This window comes from Acipenser ruthenus, chromosome 53 (assembly GCF_902713425.1).
Source record: "Acipenser ruthenus chromosome 53, fAciRut3.2 maternal haplotype, whole genome shotgun sequence".
NCBI classification, from domain to species: domain Eukaryota; kingdom Metazoa; phylum Chordata; class Actinopteri; order Acipenseriformes; family Acipenseridae; genus Acipenser; species Acipenser ruthenus.
In genome coordinates, this window is record NC_081241.1 from 1,455,979 (window position 1) to 1,465,808 (window position 9,830).

A 9,830-nucleotide genomic window follows, 5' to 3' on the forward strand; every position below is an offset into this window, starting at 1 on the left:
TTCTTACAAAAATATTTATTTTCCTTTGATTAGCCAATTAGTTCTCATTCCCCTACAATTTAGAGACACAGTTTAGGTTTACTAAACTCCAAATGACCTTAATTATTTTTTGCAATGTTCTCATTTAATTATCCTACATCGTCATTGGGTGTGATACATTTATCATTCTTAAACTTTCACTTTCTCTTATCAGAAACGCGGCGTGCCTCATCATTACTGGGAACGACACAGGTACAATTACAAGACGCGGCGAAGATAAACCCGTACTAAAGGTAAAAACAAAACCACAAATAACTTATTTCTGTTGTAGATTTAGACTTAAGGTATGTTAATGTTGTATGATGATCGATAAACAAAAATGGTTACAATTTAAACAAAGAAGGCTATGGAGAACAAACACGGAAGAGCCGACTTTAGTGTCGCAGTAGTTTTGGTCATGGAACCCTGAATGTCTTTTCCAGTTACAGCACACCTGATAAAATAAATTACAACAGAGATGATATACAGCATGTAAATATTCTGACGGAGGGATAAGCGCAGTTTTTAATAAGTGAATTGGTGTAGGCTGCATCTTAAATTATAAGCCTATATTTCATCATGTATAACCTCCAGACATTACATTTTTAATAGCCAATGTTTGTAACTCACGAGATATATTTTGTATTCTGCCTATTGTATTCAGCCTACATTTTAAAAGTATCTTTAAAAACACACCCCTGTAATCCGGGAACTCGTTTTTTATTTGGTGAAAATTAACCAAAGCACGAATTACATTGTTTTAGGGATGTCCCGGTTTGAGCTGAGAACCCAGGCGTTAGATAATATGATATAAAGTTCGTTTTTTTTCAACTTTTCACGTCTTTATATTTGTATTTTCGTTAAATCTATTGTTGCACTAATTTCCGCATTAATATATTTTTACTTTTTCACATTATTTTTAGACGTCAAAAACCCTTATTTAACCTATAGGTTATAATTTTAAATACTTGTAGTCTAGTCGATAGAAATTCTATAGAATTCTGTTGGCTATTCTGTAGATTCTATTGGTTTGTATAGAGATTTGGGACATTAGGCCTCAATATTCGGTTTTGTTTTGTTTTTTTAATTCTCTCCACACACAAGAGTCCTCCCTCTAGTCGGCATAAATATATATAAGAAAAAAAACCCTCCAATCACGTTTAAGAAAAGTCCTTGCGTCGCCTGTTGCCAGGGAAAACAGAGTTATACAGGTTTGTAACCGGTAGTGGTACATCCTGAAGGTTAGACAAGCAAACAGTCATATATACAAATCCTCCAATCACGTTTAAGATACAGTAGCTCTTTGTTTGCATCAGTGGTTGCTAGGAAGAACTGAACTGGGCAGGTTTGTTTATCTGTGACTTCAGTTATCCGGAGGGCGGCACACGTTCTCAAACACACAAGCAAAAAAATAATATACTCAGTAAAACAACGCAGTTCAATTTTTTGATTTTCACAAGCCAGTGAAGCGAGATAGAGCGAGTTTATGAGAAACCCAATAAACATGAACCAGGATTCTAAACTTACCTCTAAAATGAATGGAATTGAAGTGTAAATGAACCTTTGCTATAATGAATATTGGTGCTTAGATAGGCTACAGTTTTATTTGTTTGCTGCTAAAAATATATATATATATATATATATATAGAGCCAATTTACACATTCACTTCATTCATGAGACGGGCAATTTTAAAATCCCGTCTCAAAGCGTCGCGGGATTGTGGAGCCTGTTGGCAGTCGTAGTCACAAGTCGACAGTAACGCAGACTGGCTGAAAGTGTGACCGACAGCTACGACCACTTTGCTGCGTCAGCTCGGAGGGGCTTCAGTCCTTCTGGCTCACCCGTAGAAGTGTCTGCAGCTGACGTTCGGCTTTTGTCTGCGAGAGAAGTATAAACCAGCCTTAATACGAGGAGCAACTACAATAGAGTAAGCCAGGTGGCTGCTGACTGAGAGTTCTGAGTTGCGAACTGAAAAAATATATATAATAAATATTCTTTTGGTTTACATTACTGTTTTCTTCATTTTTGATACATTCTCCTCATATTTAACCACACCTCGTTTATCTGTGGATTTCACATATCGGAGGACCCTTGTCCCCCAAGGCAGGCTGATAAATGGCTGCAGTGTGGAGTAGTGGTCAGGGCTCTGGCTCTTGATCAGAGGGTTGTGGGTTCAATCCCAGGTGGGGGACACTCTGCTGCTGTACCCTTGAGCAAGGATTGCTCCAGTAAAAAACCCAACTGTATAAATGGGTAATTCTAAAAATAAGGTGAGATCTTATAAATCTTATAACAATTGTAAGTCGCCCTGGTCGTCACTGCTAATAAATAAATATTAAAAGAGATTCAGCTGTGTGTATTGTATTATTCTCATATTAAATTATGGAGTGCTCCTCTTTTCATTTACAATTGCTTCTGGAAATCACATTGAAATGATTTTCAAACTAAAGTATATACAAGTTTCTGGCTGTAAACAGGAAGGGAACACAGCTTCTTATATCCCTTACAAAAAAATATATATCTGGAACATTGCTGTTTATATTGCAGCAAACCACAAAATCTTCTTTGCAACCTCTCTGTTAACTTAGAATTGGATCACAGCAAGGCTACCTGCAACCTGTTGCTACCTGGGGAATTTTGGTTTGTTGCAATATAACAGCAATATTTCAGATATATTTCTAAAACCAAACCTTTTTTGTAAGGGATGAAATCACAATTTACACTTGGCCAGGTTCATTAGGAAGTGGCTGGATTAAAAGCACTGATGCTTATGCCAAATATTTTGCTTTCAAATTTCATTTTTTTTTCTGTTTTTAGATGATGTCACTCTTCCAACTGTGTCTTGTGTTCTTGCTGTATGGTGCAGTGGGTATGTACTGTATCTGTCTCTTCAGTATGAATAAGCAGTGTGCATTCGTGGTTGGGGTGTGGAGTCGTGGTTGGGGTGCGGAGTCGTGGTTGGGGGTGGGGAGTCGTGGTTGGGGTGGGGAGTCGTGGTTGGGGTGGGGAGTCGTGGTTGGGGTGCGGAGTCGTGGTTGGGTTGGGGTGCGGAGTCGTGGTTGGGGTGCGGAGTCGTGGTTGGGGTGCGGAGTCGTGGTTGGGGTGTGGAGTCGTGGTTGGGGTGGGGAGTCGTGGTTGGGGTGGGGAGTCGTGGTTGGGGTGGGGAGTCGTGGTTGGGGGTGTGGAGTCGTGGTTGGGGTGCGGAGTCGTGGTTGGGGTGGGGAGTCGTGGTTGGGGTGCGGAGTCGTGGTTGGGGGTGGGGAGTCGTGGTTGGGGTGGGGAGTCGTGGTTGGGGTGTGGAGTCGTGGTTGGGTTGGGGTGCGGAGTCGTGGTTGGGGTGTGGAGTCGTGGTTGGGTTGGGGTGCGGAGTCGTGGTTGGGGTGCGGAGTCGTGGTTGGGGTGTGGAGTCGTGGTTGGGGTGCGGAGTCGTGGTTGGGGTGCGGAGTCGTGGTTGGGGTGTGGAGTCGTGGTTGGGGTGTGGAGTCGTGGTTGGGGTGCGGAGTCGTGGTTGGGGTGCGGAGTCGTGGTTGGGGTGTGGAGTCGTGGTTGGGGTGTGGAGTCGTGGTTGGGGTGCGGAGTCGTGGTTGGGGTGCGGAGTCGTGGTTGGGGGTGTGGAGTCGTGGTTGGGGTGTGGAGTCGTGGTTGGGTTGGGGTGGGGAGTCGTGGTTGGGGTGTGGAGTCGTGGTTGGGGTGTGGAGTCGTGGTTGGGTTGGGGTGCGGAGTCGTGGTTGGGGTGTGGAGTCGTGGTTGGGGTGTGGAGTCGTGGTTGGTTTGGGGTGGGGAGTCGTGGTTGGGGTGCGGAGTCGTGGTTGGGGTGTGGAGTCGTGGTTGGGGTGTGGAGTCGTGGTTGGGTTGGGGTGGGGAGTCGTGGTTGGGGTGTGGAGTCGTGGTTGGGGTGTGGAGTCGTGGTTGGGGTGGGGAGTCGTGGTTGGGGTGTTATTTCATTTCACTTTGCTTTCAAAGCAGAATGAAGAAAATGAAAGCACAACATTTTAACAAGTGTCTTGTTGGATCGATGGGTCATGCTTTATTTTGAGGGGCGCTTATTAACTATTAACGAATAGTAAATATATTAATAAACATTAGTTACTAGTCTGTTAACAGTTAATAAACTATTTGTTACTTGATTTACTGTAACTTTTCTCACAGTTAATAAATCAATTAATAAGATAATAAGATAACTGAATTACCTGTTGATGCTTCTTTTCTATTCTCATTAGAGTCTGGATTGCGTTGTGTTCGGGATTTGCAAGAGAAACCCTACAGTGATGTCACCTTCAGCTGTCGTCTGGAAGGCGTCAGTCCCCAGGATGTCGTTGCTGTCACCTGGAAGAAAGGAAATGACGTTGTTGCTCAGGTGAAACAGCATTCTACTGTACTACCCCACCTAATACTCCTGCAGGGATTCTGCACACTGCTTTCAACCTGACTCCAGCCTGGAATGAACCTAATGTTTGAAGTCTCTGTGAAATCAGCAACAAATTGACAGTAATAACAAGCCAAAGAGTCCCATATCTCTGCTTCATTTCTACATCTTTTAAACTGGTTCACAGGTGATAAATACCAAGCAAATACAATAAGTATTTATCACACGTGAGCAGTTAATTTCTCTAGCATGTTTGTTATTACTCTACATAGTAACACAATAGTGGTAACATGTCATTCATTCTCTCACGTATTTCTTTTTTATTCTGTGTACATCGTCATGTTACTTGATAATAATATGACTAACTGAAGAAACACAGCCCCTACCAGATCATCTAGGTTTTCATAAAAAATGACTGCTTTTGGGTTATTTTATTTGTTAACATGTGGCAATTAAGCAAAGCTATGGGACTCGTTTGCTTGTTATTACTGCCAATGTGTTTCTGATTTAGCGGCGACTTCAAACACCAAGAGCAGAAATCAGAGCAAATACGTCTGATCTTCCTTGACAGTTTTTTTTTTCAATTATTTTTACACCAGTTTTTCTTCCAATTTGAAATATCCAATTGTTTTTAAACCCCTGTCTCACCGCTGTAACCCCTGCAAATGACTCGGGAGAGGTGAAGACAAGCACACGTCCAAGCGTCCTCCAGAACATGTGCTGTCAAGCCAGCGTCTTTATATCACACTGTAAGCCCACAGCGAAGCCACCAGACCTATCACTTTCCAACTTCAGTAACTTTAATTCTGTTATCTAGGATGAGGAAGACCTTTCATTTTCCTCACCTTTCCCTTTACAAGAAAGCGCAGTTGTTTTAATAGTTTGTTTATTGATTACATTACTTTGATTACTGTTAATACAGGTTGAGTCCATTGTTGGGTAAGAGAATTGATGTCACTGGTCGTGTTAGACAGGCGGTCTCTTAATCCAGGCAAATGAAAGCACAGATATCACTGGGAGAAATTTAAAGAGGTCACTTAGACCAGGTGGTCTCTAAATAAAGGAGCAGGTCACATGAGCAGGTTTGACTGTCTGTACAATCTAAACTACTGTGATATCATTTGTGGGGCCCCTAGAAACAGTGTTTTAGAGAAGTCATTTAGAACCCGATTGATGTATATCTGGTCTTCAGGCTGTCCCGGGTGTAAAAAGGGGGAAGCGAGGTGTGCCTGGAGATCCCAGAGCAGAGGTCAGAGAGGACGGGCTTGACAAAGGAGACATGTCGCTGCTCCTCAAAGACGTTCAATATACAGACCAGGGCTCCTATCACTGCACTGTCGCCACTCGCTCCAGGAAATATGACGAAACTGTCAACCTGTTTATACCAGGTGAGTCTTTAAACTACAGGTAGATATGATAACCCCAGACCCCTTCATTTTCAGCTCTCTCCCTCCCTTTAAACCTTCATTAATTCATAGTTAAGCCTTAACTGCATACTGGATAAAGAGAAACATTGTTTAAATTAGCGGGGAGAGAAAACAAACTAGTAACACTACTGGAAACTAACTAAAGCAGTGGAAGTTAGTAAGCTGGATTTGGTGATTAGTGCAGGTTCAAAAAGAATCAGGTGAGATCAGTTGACGTTGTTTGTTAACTCAATGATAAGGGTAAAAAGAATCAACTTCCTTTGCTAAGCAGAGATTTAAAAAGTATGTTGGAAAAAAAAACAGCAGGGCAGGGGTGGAGCAGGGTAGAAAACCACTGATATAGCTGAAGCAATAGTGTATAATTACACCATTATATTTCAAAATATATATCAAAAAATGATGATGACCTACATTTGCACATTGTCATGATTGCTAAAAAAAACCATATCCTCCTCCCTCCTCTCATCCAATCAGAGCCTGAGAATCCCACAGTGTATTTCGACTCCGTGACCAGCACTTTTACCTGTAATTCTACTGGCTGGTATCGTGAGCCGAAGGTCCAGTGGACCAATGAGAAAGGAGAGAATCTGACTGACCAGTCAGAAACAGCACCAGCAGAGAAAGAGGGTGAAGTGTACAAAGTGATGTCTGTCCTGAAAACTAGTGATCTTCACCAGCAGTACATCTGCACTGTCCAAGAAGGGGGGATAGAAAAAGCAATACGCAACTTCCTCACAAGTACGTGTGTTTATTTATTTATTATTTATTTATTTATTATTTATTTGCAATCGTCAATTCTTCTTACCCCTGTTTTTCTCCCCAGTTTGAATATCCAGTGGTTTTTAAGACCCTGTCTCACCATTGCAACCCCACGCAGTGACTGGGGAAAGGTGAAGACAAGCACACTCAAGCGTCCTCTGAAATGTGCATGTCAAGCCGGCCTCTTTTTTCACTGCAAGCCCACAGCTAAGTCACCAGACCTATCGCGCTGGAGGACTACGCAGGGGACAGCACAGCTGACTCACGGGCACCTGGCAGAGTCAGGCAAGGATTACCCAGCTGACTTGATGGTGCACGATTGGCCAAGCGCTGCCTGGGCGGGGAGGGTTCGAGTCAAGTAATCCCTGTCTCATCGCGCACCAGCAACTCCTGTGGGTGGCCCTGCGCCTGCAAGCTAGCTGTGTTGTATCCAGATCTGACGTGATGGGTCTGTTTGGGTTCACTGTCGGCTTGCAGTGTGAGAGGAAGTGGCTGGTTTGACGGGACACGTTTCGGAGGACGCTTGAGCGTGCTTGTCTTTGCCTCTCCCGAGTCACTGCGTGGGTTGAAGCGGTGAGATCTTAAAAACAATTGGCCATTATCAGGGGGTAAAAATGGATTCCAAATAATTAAAAAAATGTACAAGCAGTAATGACTGAGAAACAGTAACCTGCAGCAGTATGTCATTTTGTGAATACACCTTTTATATATATATTAGAAATGAGTTGTATTTAGACACTAGTACTGGCAGTCAGGTGTTTGTTTTTCATTGACTCCTTTTTCTCAATTTTTGTACAGATGGGAAGACGGAGCTCTAAGTCTTCTCTCAGAGGTAATTGTTGATTTATTTTGAAACCTCACAGTTTAATTACATCACACTGTACAGCAAGGCTCTTCAATTCCAGTCCTCCAGGTTCTGCATTCCATTCCAACTCCAGCTCTTAATTGCTCAATTATGTGGCCATTTGAAAAAGGTTTTAAGAGACATTTTTTGGGGGGTATATTTTTCATTTGATTTAAATGAAGCACTGTCTTTATTGAAGATACAGTTTACTTGTTGTAAACATTGTAAAGTCCCTGAGCAAAAGTGTTCACTTTTTGTTTTTCTAATAAGCAAATACTTAGAGCAGTAAACTAACAGATTAATAGCGTGGTGGTTGCAACAAAAACCAGAAACACAATACAAGAGTAACCCTTTCAATAACAGTCATCATTATTTTCTACAGAGGTAACCTAATGTTTTTTTTCTTTTAGCTCCCCTGCCATGAAATGGAGAAGAGCGAATGCAAACCCTTGAAGTGAGCGTCGTGTTGAAATGATGAGGATGTTTGTTAAGATCAATGTAAACGCAAGCTTATTTCTGTTCGTTTGAACTTTCTGTAGCTGGAATAAGTTTCTGTTATAAGATCTATATGCAGAACAGTGTGATGTCACATTCTCATTGCAACATGACATCTGGTTCTGCACGAAGCCTGATCTGGCGTGCTCTCGTATTCAATGACAGAGTTTTTATATATTTTGTGATCCTCTGACCTGTGCTGTGTAAAATGCACATTCCGTATTTTTCTGTGTCATTCCAATGCAAACGGATTTCTAGCATCCCTGGTAATAATAAAGGGCATCATAGCGAGGAGGTGCTGTACTCAGACTTGGGGTCAAATGCAAATTTAAATGCAAACTGTTGAACTATTTGCATTTGACTTGATATTTGCATTCTGAAATACAGGCATTTGCATTTCAAATCATGGGAAAGCTTCAAAAACATGTCAAATGCATTTAAATACTGTTCAATACTACGACTACTACTACTACTAATAATAATAAAAGTAGAGACTTTTCAGTATTGCTGCAAGCAAAGTTTATCGACCTGAAAGATACAAACTGAAGGACTCCACTTTTGAAAAGTAAATGTTTATTATCTAGCCATTTAAGAGCTACAAATAATTGAAAAGCTATTGAAAGGCCAATTATTACTTTTAATTGAGAGTTCAATGAAGTAATTCAGAGCTCAATCAATTTAGAAGTATTGTATGGAAGAGTATTTGAAATGCATTTGGTGTTTGTCACATATTTGTATTTTGTTTGGTAGTAAATGCATCACATTTGCATCGAGCAAATTCAGAATTTCAAATACATGAAGACATTTGTATTTAAATGCATTTGACCCCATGTCTGACTGTACTACAATGTTGTTGGTTTGTTTAGAAGCAGGTTTGTGGTTGTTAAGAAGTCATTGCTAAGAATGTGACTTTTCTAGTGTATTGTAATCCCACCTAATAGGCTCTCGGTAACTGTCATAGCCACACATGCTGCTACATACAGGTAGGCTACCGTATTACAGAAAATAAGCAGCCGCCTGACTTCTAAAATGTCACGAGTCATGGAATAAAACATCGGCAGCGTTTGAAAATCGTATTAATAAAGATCGCCCTCGTATAAAGGCTGCTCTATTAAAATAAACGCAGCGACGCCAAATTGAAGTAATACGGTAATACAGGGTAGTAACAGCATTTATAATGTGTTATAAACACTGAATAGATGATATAAGGAATCTGCAATAAATGAAAATATAAAACTGTATATTAGCTGTAAACAAATCAGGACAAATCACATTAAACACACATGATTTACACTTCATTGTCTGGGTCATTTATTTTGTATTTTAAAATAATCTGTTTACAGAAAAAAGGTTTTTCATTATTTGTACAAACAAATAGAAACACCTGCCATAGCAGTGTCAATATGGTGTAGGGCCTCCATGGGCAGCCAGCACGGCACTGATTGGACATGGCAGGTAGTGATTCTGCAAGGTTCTTTTTAAATTGTGCTGGAGGGATACGGGACCATTCCTCAATGATTACCAGCCTCTAATTCCTTCAGGTTGTGTTGTATTGGGGGTGGAAATCTGCAGTCAAGTCAGAATGGCCCATACATAGAGAGAGTCACATCACTTTAGAGACTGTTCCTTGTGAAAAAGCCTCAGTAGTAATTTGTGCCTATTTGAAAAAGGAAGCATCTGCCAGCCAAGCACCTCTTATCAGCCCTATATCAAAGTCTGTCAGATCTATTGCCCTGTGGTCCCATCATGACTGAAACAGACTTGTGTCAGGGAGATGCATCTTTTACATGTAACACAATACATGTCAGGAATACCATTTCAATCAGGCCTGTGGATGACACAAAAGTGTGTGCTGCATGTAGCAGGTTTTCCAATGTTTTTGTCCCATTTTTTGTCACCATTGAAGAATTCTAGAACTGA

General features: G+C 41.4%; 1 protein-coding gene across 1 annotated transcript; it reads left to right on the plus strand.

The window, feature by feature from the left end:
* The first annotated feature begins 141 nt into the window (after positions 1 to 141).
* On the plus strand, positions 142 to 9,203 carry LOC117432668 (butyrophilin-like protein 1). The gene is made up of 7 exons (XM_059016560.1): positions 142 to 272; positions 2,837 to 2,888; positions 4,240 to 4,376; positions 5,578 to 5,773; positions 6,287 to 6,550; positions 7,370 to 7,403; positions 7,826 to 9,203. Exons 2-6 carry the CDS (start codon positions 2,837 to 2,839, stop codon positions 7,387 to 7,389), a joined length of 669 nt encoding a protein of 222 aa, XP_058872543.1. The 5' UTR covers positions 142 to 272; the 3' UTR covers positions 7,390 to 7,403; positions 7,826 to 9,203.
* Positions 9,204 to 9,830: the final 627 nt, after the last annotated feature.

Excerpts from the sequence above, each read along its gene's own strand:
- LOC117432668 (XM_059016560.1), top strand. The coding sequence starts at position 2,837 with ATGATGTCACTCTTCCAACTGTGTCTTGTGTTCTTGCTGTATGGTGCA. Across the intron at positions 4,377-5,577 it reads GAAATGACGTTGTTGCTCAG|GCTGTCCCGGGTGTAAAAAG; the intron begins GTGAAACAGCAT and ends TCTGGTCTTCAG. Across the intron at positions 5,774-6,286 it reads TGTCAACCTGTTTATACCAG|AGCCTGAGAATCCCACAGTG; the intron begins GTGAGTCTTTAA and ends TCATCCAATCAG.